The sequence below is a fragment of the Solanum pennellii genome, chromosome 10 (genome assembly GCF_001406875.1).
Source record: "Solanum pennellii chromosome 10, SPENNV200".
Lineage (NCBI taxonomy): Eukaryota > Viridiplantae > Streptophyta > Magnoliopsida > Solanales > Solanaceae > Solanum > Solanum pennellii.
In genome coordinates this window covers 22,371,161-22,385,161 of record NC_028646.1, presented here as the reverse complement: position 1 = coordinate 22,385,161, position 14,001 = coordinate 22,371,161, and the positions used below count along the sequence as shown (strand labels likewise).

General features: G+C 29.8%; 1 protein-coding gene across 2 annotated transcripts; it reads left to right on the top strand.

Moving 5' to 3' along the window:
- The first annotated feature begins 5,781 nt into the window (after positions 1-5,781).
- On the top strand, positions 5,782-10,596 carry LOC107031914 (pectin acetylesterase 3-like). Of its 2 annotated transcripts, none has more exons than XM_015233420.2 (12): positions 5,782-6,025; positions 6,165-6,247; positions 6,654-6,783; positions 7,375-7,457; positions 8,772-8,858; positions 8,934-9,058; positions 9,150-9,210; positions 9,318-9,371; positions 9,456-9,533; positions 9,668-9,773; positions 10,056-10,201; positions 10,297-10,596. In XM_015233420.2, exons 1-12 carry the CDS (start codon positions 5,836-5,838, stop codon positions 10,402-10,404), a joined length of 1,251 nt encoding a protein of 416 aa, XP_015088906.1. In that variant the 5' UTR covers positions 5,782-5,835; the 3' UTR covers positions 10,405-10,596. The 2 variants fall into 2 exon arrangements, with proteins under 2 accessions (XP_015088906.1, XP_015088907.1); XM_015233421.2 differs by having other exon boundaries at positions 5,784-6,025; positions 7,375-7,448.
- The last annotated feature ends 3,405 nt before the right edge of the window (positions 10,597-14,001 follow it).

Sequence of the window (14,001 nt, the reverse complement as noted above, 5' to 3'; positions counted from 1 at the left end):
TTTCCACAAATAAAAATACTACTATTCCTGTCCAACAATAGTTGTCTATGATTGACTTATATATAGATTAACAAGCAATAAATGATAGAGATAATATTTACCAAATCATTCTTATTATATATATGTCATCTTAATATTTTGAAATTTGAATAGTACTTAATAGTAATGATAAAATAGACATGATATGAATACATGACAGATTATTTATTGTTTTTATAGATTAAATTAATATCATTGAATATTCTAAAATAGTATAGTGAACATTGAACAAGTAAAGATTGACGAAATATAATCAGATAAAATATATTTTTATTATTTTGATTTTACTAAAAAATCGACGTGTAACAAAAGCTCCTTTAAGTAAATAGGAGTAATTGTCTTGCCAACTCGGACAATTTCAAATTTTTAATTTTATGTTTTATGGATAAAAAATTTTAATATTTAAATTTAGATGTAATTTATTTTTTTACGATAAAAAATTATAAATTAAAACTGATAATCTACACTCAATAGTCTTTTGTACTTTTAAATTTTTCTCATTTTTGTCATTAAGAAATAAGAAATGTTAAACTTATAAACAAAAAAGAATAAGTAAAAAGGAGGAAATTTAAACTCTGAAAAAAAAAGAATAGGACACGAATGAAGTTTTTTTTTTACTACTGTTGTCACATTTTAATCAATATTTGTAAAACAATATTTTTTTCCAAATTCTGGAAATTTCAAGAGAAAAGAATGGGTGAAACTTGTGTTTTTTTTAGTGGACTTTGTGTTTCTCTTCCATATTTGATTATGAAATCATCAATAATCAATCTTATTAATAATTTTTAATGAATTGGAAACATAATTGAAGAATTTATTCTTTAAGTTAAAGGGTAAAATTATCCAAAAATAAACTAATTTATAGTGTTAATATGTCTTTTTGCCATTTTGGTCAAATTTGAGTCAAAATTTTGTGGTCAAAATGATTTTCCCATAAATAAATATCATTTTTTTTGTTCAATAATAGATATCTACGATTGACTTGTATATGGATTAACTAGCAATAAATGATAGGGATAATATTAACCAAATTGCTATTACTAAATATATGAAATATGAATAATGATTAATAGAAAGGTTAAAATAGACACAATATGAACACATGATAAATTATTTATTAATTTTATAAATTAAATATAGTGGACAAGTAAAAATATACCTGTTAATAAACATTTCAAAAATAATATAATGAACAAATAAAGATATATATCTTAATGAGGATTTCAAAATAATACAATGAACAGTAAAAATGGACAGATCTCATGAACCTTCTAAGGATATTTATATTGGTATAAAGAGGGTGATTTATGTAACAAAAATTTCTCTTCAAAGTAAAAGTCTTTTGAAAGAATGTTTTTCCTTCTATATTGAGAGAGAAAAAATTATATGAATTGGGTTATAGGAAGAGTGATTAGTATTCAAAGGGTGAGAAGATTTATTTTGGAAAAAAATCAATCTATTTAGGAACTTGTATTAAATTAGGAAGAGAATAAGTATTTATTAATTTATTTCTTCTTTTATTTTGTCTTAATTTCTTTTTATATATCCTTACTTAAAATTTCTTTTATTTTTTTCTTAATTATAACGACATTATTTCTTCTTCTTCATTCTACTAATGCATCATTTGTTTGCACTTAATGAATGTCTGAATCTTAATCATTCAAATTCAGCCTATTAAGTACGTTTGATTTTTAGGTCTAAGTCTGAATTATTCAGATTCAGCCCATTAAGTTCATTTGTTTTATTTTTTAAAAGATCTCTTAATGGGTCTGAATAAATCAGATCTGTAGGAGACTCTTAACAACATTCAGACTAATTTGATGAATTATCAAATAATAAATCATAGCTTATTTGTTGCCTCTTTATCTCATAACTAAGGTCTCTTTCTCACTTTTCACAATCAAACACCATTTTTTTCCAACGGATAAGTTTTAATAAATTCTTTCAAGTATTTTCTTTTTATATTAATAATTTTCTTGTATTAATGTGTGTCAAGAACACTGGTTGCAATAATATTTTAGGTGTATTGTTATTCATCAAGGTTTTTGAATAAAAAAATAATACTCCAAATCATGATAATTATTACTTTTTTTAAAAAAAAATTATCAAAAGTTATCTATTTTGTTGAAATGATAAATTTATAATATTTTATTAATATAATGTTTAATTTCACTTCTACATTCAGATATTGAAAACAAATAACATTAGTTATTTAGTATTCAGATTTAGAGACCACATCTTAATATTCAGATATATATTCAGATCAAAACACCTATATCTTAATGCAAAATCTTAATATTCAGATATTTATTTAGATTCAGACCTCTTAATCTTAATAAAAACAAATGAGGAGTAATATTTTTCTTCTTTTATTTTGTTTTATTTTTGTGTCTTCAATTAAAATTTATTTTAATTTTTCTTATTTATTTTTAATTTACGGTTGTATGTATATTTTTTAATTTCTAATGCCTGAAATTTTTTATTTATTTTTTGGTGTTTAGTTTTTGCACTTTGTCCAATTTCATAAAAAGATGATCATATTTAATGTCTATCATCAATGAGATTATTAATCTCTTTTAATTTATTCCTTCCATCATATAATTAATATTATTTATATAATTTCCCAAAATCACCTTTTTATTTATTTATTTCAAGAAATTAGTTGTTATAACTTTATTAGAATTGCATATATACTTTTACGGACTTTGATTCTTTATATATATATTTTTACTTATTTAGATACTTACATGTAACAGTAAAGCTTAAATAAAAAATGTGATGTGATATTTTTTGTCCAATATTGATATTTGTTTATTTTTATTAAAGTTAAATAATTTTTCTTGCATTTCTATTAAAATAATTGATCAAAATTAAAATTACTCTTCCCAAAAAAATTAAGCCAAGAATTTTATTTTTTTTTGGAGTTTTTTCTAATTTTAAAACTGAAAAAAATTATAAAATATCAAAAATTACCACATTTAATTCTTATCATCATCAATGATACTAATTTCCTTTACTTCTTCCCCTTAATTTCATTATTAATGTTGTTTATATTGTTTCCTTAAATTACTTATTCTCCTTTTTTGTTATTTTTTTTTTGTTTATTATAACTACGTAAGAATTGCAATCTTTTTTTTAACGAATATGATTTTGCCATTCTTTTTATAAATTTTAAATCATTTGTTGGTCCTAATTATATGTTTTATTGAAAAAACTTATATTTATTTATTTTTATTAATTTTAAAGTATTTTTACCAACATTCTCTTCTAAAAAAATTGTGCCTCGATTTTTTACTTTTTTTTAGCGTTTTTTCTAATTTTGAAAAACTTAAAATCTTATAAAATATAAAAGATGTTTAATTCTTATCACCGTCAGTGCTATTGATCTCTTTCGTTTACTTCCCTTCATATCATTATTAATATTGTTTACATCATTTCCTTAAATAACTTACATTTCCTTTTCTGTACCTTCTCATTTATTTTATTTTTTATTTCTAAAAATTAATTATTATAACTATATAAGAATTACAATTTTATTAGAGAATTTGAGTTTGCCTTTTTCCTTATAATTCTTAGATCATTCCTAGGTCCAACATAGATATATAAAAAACAATTTCTCTTATATGTTTCTTAAATTAATTGCATAAAAAATAAAACCATTTTATCGTTTTAAAGCTATATCAATATTTTCACATTTTTTATTAATACTTTTTTCTTTCCAATTGTCTCATTCTGTCATTATTAACTTTGTTTGTTTTTTAATATTGACTTTGAATTGTATGTAATGGTAATTTTTTCATAAGTTACAAAGTTTTTAAAATGAGTTTTAACGTGCAATTCATGTGATATCAAATAAGGAAAATGGAAGAATATAACGAGTACAAAAGATGTAAAATATCATTATTATAAAATTCTTTATTTCAGATGTGATATTAAATATGTAAAGTCGATTCACAATTTTGACATTCATAAAATGACTTTTTCATATTTTTATGGAAGTGTTCGGACATAGATTCAATTGTTTTTTTTATTTGATAAAAAATTGAAATGTGTTTTGTTATACTTATTACAAAAAATATTTAAAATAATATTTATATTTCAATGTAATTAAATACAACTTTAAAAATGATAAGGGGGATGTGAAACGCAATTCAATTTGAAATAAAACCTCAACTAGGATTTGAAATTTTCATGATCACATGTTTGTTCTCAAATAAAATAAAGAATTATTCCAATAAAAAGAGCATAATTATTATGATTCAATAGAATAATGTATTTGATGCATCATTCATTCATCTCTCTAAAAATATATAAGTTTGGCCAAAAAAGTCATTTTATAACAACTTTATTTATGTTCATTATATAGAAGTATAGATTATCGTGTTCAACTATAAATTTTATCTTAACATTTAACTTTTTAAAATTATACGTGAAGGACTTGAAATTTACATTGTATCCTAATTTAATTTGTTTTGTTCTTGAAAGTAGGGCGTGCATTTACTTTTTCAATTTAATTTTATATTATTCAATTTGGATTTTTAATTTTTGATTTTGAAGAAGAGTAATTCAATTTTGGTTTGGTTTGAGTTTTCTCTTTTTGGTTTTGTTTGAGTTTTCTCTTTTTGGTTTGAGTTTTTTTGGTTTGGTTGATCGGTTATGTCAATTATTAGAAACATAACAAAGTTATATTTGCAATGATACTTAAAAGAATATCAATTATAGATGTCCAAACATAAGAAAATAAATTAAATCACAATGAAAATAACTAAAAAAGGACAAAAGTGGTTAACTCACGTGAACACACATATATAAAATACAATTTAGTTTTTTTGGTTTTCATTTTTCTAATTTCGAAATCAAACCAAAAAATCAAACAAAGTAAATTATAAATCTGAAATAAAGCAAGAATCCAAAAAACGAATCCAAATTAGAATTCGGTTTGATTTGATTTGATTTTTCGATTTAATCCAAATAGTAAACACCCCTACTTGAAAGTTAATTAGAACAAAAATGAATTTAATTTGATACTTGTCATGTTAAGAATAATTACACTATTTAATTAAACTTATCACTTGTAATAAATTAATTTTAATCAAATTTAAATATATACCATTTCTTCAAATAAATATATAAATATCGCTAAATAGGATCATAGTCCGGTCTTTTTATGGGAAAATCTATTTCAAAAAGACAATTATCTTTTCTTCTGATATTTTTTATGGTGTTTATAAACTTATTTTGAAGATTCATTTTATTTTTAGTATTGTTTGTTAATAGGTAAAAAAAGGTTATGGGCGTAAGCAAAACAAATTCTTTCATCAGTTTCAAATTAAATTATAAAAAATTATTTTTCAAAATTTACTAATATATTTAAATTTACTAGTTAATTAATATTTCAAAATAATATAATAAATAAATAAAAATAAATATTAATAAGCATTTTAAAATAATATAGTAAACAAGTAAAAATAAAAATATTAATTAATATTCCAAAATAATATAATTAACACATAAATATAAACATAACAATAAGCACACCAAATTATAATACAGTGGACTAATAAAAATAAATATATTAGAAAAACATTTTAAAACAATAGTAATACTATAAACTAAAGTAAAAATAGATGGAGGTGTAATTAACTTTCCAATTTTGGCGGCCCCACACACATTCCCATCCTCTAACAAATCTGTGTCGGAGATCTAGCTTTGTTACTTGTTTTTCGTGTATAAATAAATCTAAAAACATGTGACTACTATTATTATTCATTGTTTGTGTCTAACTAAAAATAAAAAATGGCGGAGGTTCTGAGGGGGTTTTGGGGTGTAGTTTTTGTTGTGTTTTTGGTACTTAGCAAATGGGTAGATTCACATGAATTTGAAGATTCCATTTTCATGAAAACCTCTTCTGGTGATGGTGCCATTACTCCAACTCCTCTTTTGATTGCTCTTACCCTCATTCAGGGAGCTGCTGCTAGAGGAGCTGGTAAAACACACACATATTTCTGCCTCTTATATTTTGTTCTTGATTTGTGTTCATTTTTTCCCTAGTTTATATTCCATCATGTTTTAGATCTTGCACCACATTTTTTTTTAAATGATTAAGATTAATTTCGTTTTTACAGTGTGTCTGGATGGAACTCTACCAGGTTATCACATACATCCTGGTTCTGGGTCAGGGGCAAACAGTTGGCTCATTCAATTGGAGGTATACTAGACACCTCCCTTGGTTTATTGCTCACTTACAACTTGCTCTTTTAATGCTCTTAGCTGTCACCCTTCATCAGAGTTGTAATGTTGTCGGATGTTGTTGTCTCACATATTTTTAATTCTCATCCAGGCTTAATTGATAGATACGTGTTTAAAACTTACTATTTTATAATTTTGGACTAAAATAGCCGACCCCATCTCAAATGTCGTTGAGGCGTAGTTTTTTTTCTTCTTTTTTGTTGATCTTTAACATAACAGTTTGGTACGTATGACAGTCTCTGATCATGATTATGGAATTCTACTCTTATGTGTGTTCTAAATCTAGAATTATACGCAATTTGCGAGCTCCATAATTGCATTTTCTGATTCAGAACCTTAACTAAGTGATACACCTCGTGTGGCAGGGTGGAGGATGGTGTAACACCGTCAGAAATTGTGTTTTCCGCAAAACGACCAGGCGTGGCTCATCAAAATTCATGGAGAAACAGATTCAATTTACTGGGATTCTGAGTAACAAGGCTGAAGAAAATCCAGGTCCTCTAATGATAATAATTTACACTATGGGTATCTTTGGTGGGAAGGAAAATGATTTTTCAGGATAACAAGTGTATTTATTACTTATTTTCTTGTGTTTGGTTTATAAACAAAAAATATTATCATAAAAGCATTTGTAGAGAATCTAGATAAATATTCTCGGAGTGTGGGGTGGGTGGGGTGAAAATGATGTGTGTTGTAGGTGGGTAGGACATAATCACCCAGGCCACAACTTCTTGTTTCCGAGGGCAATTGAATGTTGAATGCCCCTTGTGGAACTTGTAATCCCTTATGTTGCTTGGATTATTTAAAAATGTCAACAGTTGCTAGTTGTATCCTCGAAAAGTAAAACATTTTTGGGGGATCCGACATTGGTACAAAAATGTTTTTGGAGAGTCCGAACGACATAGGTTTTCCCTACTTCTACTAGGAAAGTCATTTTCTTTATTTTTGAGTAACTTGTTTTACTAGAGAAGATGTTCTCCAAAAAAATTGACCAACGGAACATAAAACAATTGCCAAACACACTCCAAGTATGTTATATATTATGCATTTAAGGGCTTTTCCTTGATGTCTTTTCTGTGAATGCAGATTTTTTTAACTGGAATAGAGTAAAAGTTCGTTACTGCGATGGGGCCTCCTTTACAGGGGACAGTGAAAATAAGGTTTGTAAGGTCATGCACCATTTTCATCTTTTACTTTTTCATTGATTATGTAAACACGTTGTTAGTATGTAAACAAAGGAAGAAAAAAATTAGAGCTAAAACTTATCACACTACAGCACGGTGACTCCAAATCGCTGTAGATTTTAACCATTTTCTTTTCTTTACATTCTTTGGCATCTGGTCTTTTTTTTTCTTGGTTTTTTTGGCGTTTGAATGATAAGTGAGGTAAATGACCTTTATGAATACATATTCTTCTTGCTGGAGGTTGGGAAAAGGACAGTGATCTTTTAGCTCCCTTCCTTTTCTTGTTAGCTCAATTACATTATGGTGAGAATTGAAACAAACTGTGTTTTAAACTTTTTGGCATTTATGTATTGCTCTTCCCAAGTTTCATGCTTCCGGTGATGCCGAGGATGTGCTTAGAAGTTTTTGAATTTTCAAAGTGCTCGTGTTTTTGCTTATCAGATGAATCATTTAGCTAGTGCTAAAAATAAATGTCTTCAAAGGAGGTATGGAAGAAGACTTAGATCAGTATTCAATGCATAGACTTTATAGAAGTTTTGAGATTGTAATAGTTGCAGCGTGTTGTAGTTTATGTTCTTTTAGTACCTCCTTCGTACTTCGTTTTTGATGAAATTTACATTACCTTATCAAAAAAACCTTTTGAAGGTGCTACTTAAATTTTGCATCTGCTTTTGAGTACATCTTCTCACTGAAAAGTTCTGAATAAAGGTGTAATTTCAGAACCATGTTCTCGTGGGGACACTGCGTCTGAGCACATTGCCTCTCGAAGGAGAAATATCAGCAAATGCTATATGTTCAAACTCAATAACACCTATTTGTATGCTCCCTCTTATCCTCCGACTGTTTCTATGCTCGGGAGGATTTTCTCAGGGACTAATTAAGGATAGTAAGGAGCTGGAACAGGGAACTCTGGAATACCCTTGTACCTGAAATTTCAGAAATTGTACCTATAACCATGATACCAACATTTTATCTATCACTATATGTTAAACCATCTGATGTCCACGCATACACCTGTCACTAATTTTTAGTTTTGGGGAAGTATAAGAAGCCTTTCGGGAACAACTTCCTTATCTCTACGAGGTATGGGTAAGATCTGTGTACATTCTAACCTTCCCAGACCCCACTTTGTGGCATCTCACTGAGAATGTTGTTGTTGGGAAGTATAAGAAGCATTTGATGTTTTTGTATTATCTTACTCGATGAAATGTAACATATGTTTTATAAAAACAATTGCTAGCTTGTTTAGTCTGCCTTGTTTTTTCTTAAGAAAAAAAAGTATATTGCATATCTCTCCAGGATGCACAACTGCAATTTAGAGGTCAACGTATATGGGAAGCAGCAATGGCCGAGTTAATGTCGAAAGGAATGCAAAATGCCCAGCAGGTCAAAGTCACTTTTTGCCTTGTTAGTTTGCTTGCTCTTTTCATTCATAATCTGTTATTGTTAATAGTGCTTCAGGCTCTACTCTCTGGATGTTCTGCTGGTGGTCTAGCTTCAATATTGCATTGCGATGAGTTCCGCACTCTGTTCCCAAGTAGTACCAAAGTGAAGTGCCTAAGTGATGCCGGATTATTTATGGATGCGTACTTTCCTGATCTTGAAACTCTTAATATGCTTTTGTTTTCTTAAATTCTAGAATAAAGGTTTAGTAACAAGTCCTTTCTGGATGCACAGAACTGATGTATCTGGTGGGCACGCACTTAGAGATGTTTTTAAAGGCGTAGTAAGCGTACAGGTTAGGACAACTCAAACTCTATATTGGTCAATTTCATTAAGCAACTGACATTTGTATATAACTATCTTCGGGCTTTGCTTAGTATCAATTCATGTAATATTTAACAGGGTCTTCAGAAGATGTTACCAAGTAATTGTACCAACAAACTTGATCCAACCTCTGTAAGTTCTTTTGATATATTTTCCTTTTCAATATATGGTATCGTGTCACGTTACTAATACGGTTCCTATATGTGCGTCTTTCAGTGCTTCTTTCCTCAGAATTTGATCGGCAATATCAAGACTCCATTATTTCTTCTAAATGCTGCCTATGATTTCTGGCAGGTACATTCTTAAACTTTTCGAATTTTTCGTTTTCTCCTATTCGGAGATGGAAAGAGATCAACTATTCAGTGTTTGAATACATTGCAATCTTTGCGGAATGTTGACATATTTTTTTCTGTTGCAACTTCCTATAGATTCAATCCAGTTTGGCTCCTCCAGTAGCTGATCCTCATGGGTTGTGGCATGATTGTAAACGTGATTACAAAAAATGTTCTGCATCACAAATTCAATTTCTACAAGGTATGCATCAATCAAACCTGTTACTTGGCTATTCCCATAGGTATTTTAATCGAATCCTTGAGAGACGAACAAAAAAAATAGAACTCGTCTGTTTTCACATGGAAAAATTAGGAAGCTTCTTAGTATTTCAGCGAGAATCTATTTCCCACCATGCGGTTCAATAAGTGGGAAGATGATGTTTTTACAATTCAAAGATTCACGGTGGGAAAACCTTTATTTCTGGTGGTATCAATATTCCTAGACCATGGACTCACATGTTGATGAAATACAATTTGGGGACAGATTTCAGAAATGATATGCTAAATGCTATTAAAGGCTTCGGTGCCTTAACACAAAGTGGGTTGTTCATAAACTCTTGCTTCGCTCATTGCCAATCCGAGAGGCAGGATACATGGTTTGCTGACGATTCTCCCCTTATCGATAACAAGGTACATTTATGATTATAAATTTGTGTTGAATACTGCAGAAGATAGTTCACATTTTGACATCATGATTGACAAATAAACATTTGAACGATATGCAGACGATTGCACTTGCAGTTGGAGATTGGTATTTTGATAGAGAAGGAATGAAGGCGATTGACTGTGCTTATCCATGTGATAAAACATGTCACAACATGGTGTCTAAATAAGCTACAATTTACAATCATATTATTTTTCTAACAACATTGCAGAAACAAACTCATTATTCATCATTAAATATGAGTAATTTATGGGTATATCAATTGCACTTCCCTTGAAATATGTAAGCTTGTTGAAACCTCTACAGAACACTTATCAAGGATTTATTTGGTATAAGAGAAACTTCATTTCCAATTGTCTCATTTTTATTGACTTAAATATTTTGAAAAATGTTTTGCGTTCATAGTTTCTCTAATTTAAGAAAATTAACTTTCATACATTAAGTTAAAAAAAATATTTTTCAAAACTTCTTTAAACCTCACGAAATAGGACTCTTGACTATTTATTTTCCTTTTTAAATTATTATTATTTGTTATAAAATCAAGATTATAAGAAGAAGACAAGAGAAGTAGATGTAGGAGAAGACTTTCTTCTTATTCAAGTAAATGTAAGTTTCATATGTATATAATAAAATAGTGAATGAACAACTCTATTTATAGAGTGAGAAATCACTCAAAAAGTCACCATATTAAGTATCATAATAAATAGATATATTCTTATCCAAAAAGGTTCATGAAACCTAGTGAATATGAATAGTTGTTCATGTACTAACTTTATGGACTATCCACTTATTCAATGGATTTATAACACTCCCCCTTGGATGTCCATAGATATTGTGCCTCGTTAAAACCTTACTAGAAAAAACCTTGTGGGAAAAAAATTCAAGTGAAGGAAAAAGAGTACACATATCTTTTGATACGCATTATTTGCTGCCTCATCAAAAACCTTTCGAGGAAAACCCAGTGGGACAAAACCTATACTAAGGAAAAAAGAGTACAGTGCGTATTTTACACCCCTTGATAAAAACCACGATTCAGTTGGTTAAGTTTCCGCATTCCAATTTTGTGAACCATCTTCTCAAGAGTTGAGGTCGGTAAAGATTTGGTAAATAAATCTGCTGGATTATCACTTGAACGAATTTGTCGCACATCAATATCACCATTCTTCTGGAGATCATGTGTGAAGAATAATTTTGGTGAAATGTGTTTCGTTCTATCTCCTTTTATAAAGCCTCCTTTTAATTGAGCTATGCATGCAGCATTGTCTTCAAAGAGTATTGTGGGTATCTTGACGTCACACTTCAAACCACATCTTTCTTTGATAGAATGTATTACTGATCTTAACCATACACATTCTCTACTTGCTTCATGAATGGCTATTATCTCAGCATGATTTGAAGAAGTAGCGACAATAGACTGCTTCATAGATCGCCATGATATAGCAGTACCTCCATATGTGAACAGATAGCCTGTTTGTGATCGAGCTTTATGTGGATCAGATAAATAACCTGCATCTGCATGACCAACAAGATCTGCACTATCTTTATTAGTATAAAACAGACCGATATCACTAGTTCCCCTTAGATATCGCAATATATGTTTAAATCCATTCCAATGTCTTCGTGTAGGGAAAGAACTATATCTTGCTAACAAATTAACAGAAAATGCTATGTAAGGTCTCGTAGCATTAGCAAGATACATAAGTGCCCCAATTGCACTAAGATAAGGTACTTCTGGACCAAGAGGTTCCTCATTCTCTTCTTGAGGTCGGAATGGATCCTTACTCACTTCAAGTGATCAGACAACCGTTGGAGTACTTAATGGATGTGCTTTGTCCATGTAAAATCGTTTCAAGATTTTCTCAACATAGGCAGATTGATGGATGAAGACCCCGTCTACTAAATATTCTATTTGTAGTCCAAGACAAATTTTTGTCTTTCCAAGGTCTTTCATCTCAAATTCTTTCTTTAGATATTCAATTGCCTTTTGAACCTCTTCTGGAATTCCAATGAGATTAATGTCATCAACATAAACAACAAGAATAACAAACCCCAATGTTGTTTTCTTAATAAATATACAAGGACAAATGACATTGTTTATATAACCTTGTTTTATCAAGTACTCACTGAGGCGATTATACCACATGAGCCCTGACTGTTTTAAGCCATATAATGACTTTTGTAATCTGATTGAATGCATTTCTCGAGATTTTGAACTATATGCTTCAGGCATTTTAAGTCTTTCCGAAACTTTCATATAAATTTCATTATCAAGTGAACCGTAAAGGTAAGCTGTAACCACATCCATTAGATGAATTTCAAGATTTTCATGTACAGCTAAACTGATGAGATATCGAAAAGTTATTGTATCCATAACAGGTGAATACGTTTCCTCATAGTCGACACCAGGTCGTTGAGAGAATCCTTGTGCAACAAGGCGTGCCTTGTATCTTACAATCTCATTTCTCTCATTTTTTTTCGTACAAAAACCCATTTATAGCCAAATGGTTTAACATCACTAGGCGTTTGGACTACTGGTCCAAAAACCTCACGCTTAGCAAGTGAGTTTAATTCTGATTGAATTGCTTCTTGCCATTTTGGCCAATCGCGTCTTTGTCGACATTCTTCGACAGATAGAGGTTCAAGATCCTCATTTCCTTGCATAATGTTAAGTGCAACATCATATGCGAAAACATTATCTACTATGATTTTTGATCGATCTAAACTTATCCCATCACATGTAGAACTTATTGAGAGTCCTTCATTTACTTGAGTCTCGGGTCACTGATCTCTTCAGGAGTATCAAGATTAATCAGATCTTGAATTTCTTCGTGAAATTCTTTTGTAGTGTCATTTTTTGTACTTCTTTTTCTAGGATTTTTATCTTTTGAACCCAATGGTATACCACGCTTCAGGCGTATTTGTGATTCAGAAGCTATGACACTTGTAGATGGTCCTTTTGGGACGTCGATTCGGATAGGCACATTTACTGCAGGAATATGTGACTTTGTTATCCTTTTTGAATCATTAAATGTGTCTGGCATTTGATTTGCTATGTTTTGCAAATGGATGATCTTCTGGACCTCTTGTTCACACATAGGGGAGCGTGGATCAAAATGAGATAATGATGAAACTTTCCATGCAATTTCACTTTTAAGTTTATTTTTCTCTGCCCCTAATTGCGGAAAATTTATTTCATCAAATCGACAATCTGCAAATCTTGTAGTGAATAAATCTCCCGTCAATGGCTCAAGGTAGCGAATTATTGAGGGTGAATCAAACCCAACATATATGCCTAACCTTCTTTGAGGGCCCATCTTGGTGCGCTGAGGTGGTGCTACAGGCACATATACAGCACATCCAAAAATTCAAAGATGAGCAATATTTGGTTCATGGACAAATATCAATTGTGATGGGGAGTATTTATTATAATGAGTCGTTCTGAGACGAACAAGTAATGTTGTATGTAAGATAGCATGACCCCAAACAGTAGTAGGCAACTCACTTTTCATAAGTAGAGGTCTTGCTATCAATTGTAAGAGCTTAATAAATGACTCAGCAAGGCCATTTTGAGTATGAACATGAGCTACAGGATATTCAACTTTTATCCCTACCGATACGCAATAAGCATCAAAAGCTTGGGATGTGAATTCGCCAGCATTATCAAGGCGAATTGTCTTAATGGGATAATCTGAAAATTGCGCTCTTAATCGTATCATTTGTGCCAATAATTTTGCAAACCCCAGGTTGCGAGATGATAAGAGGCACA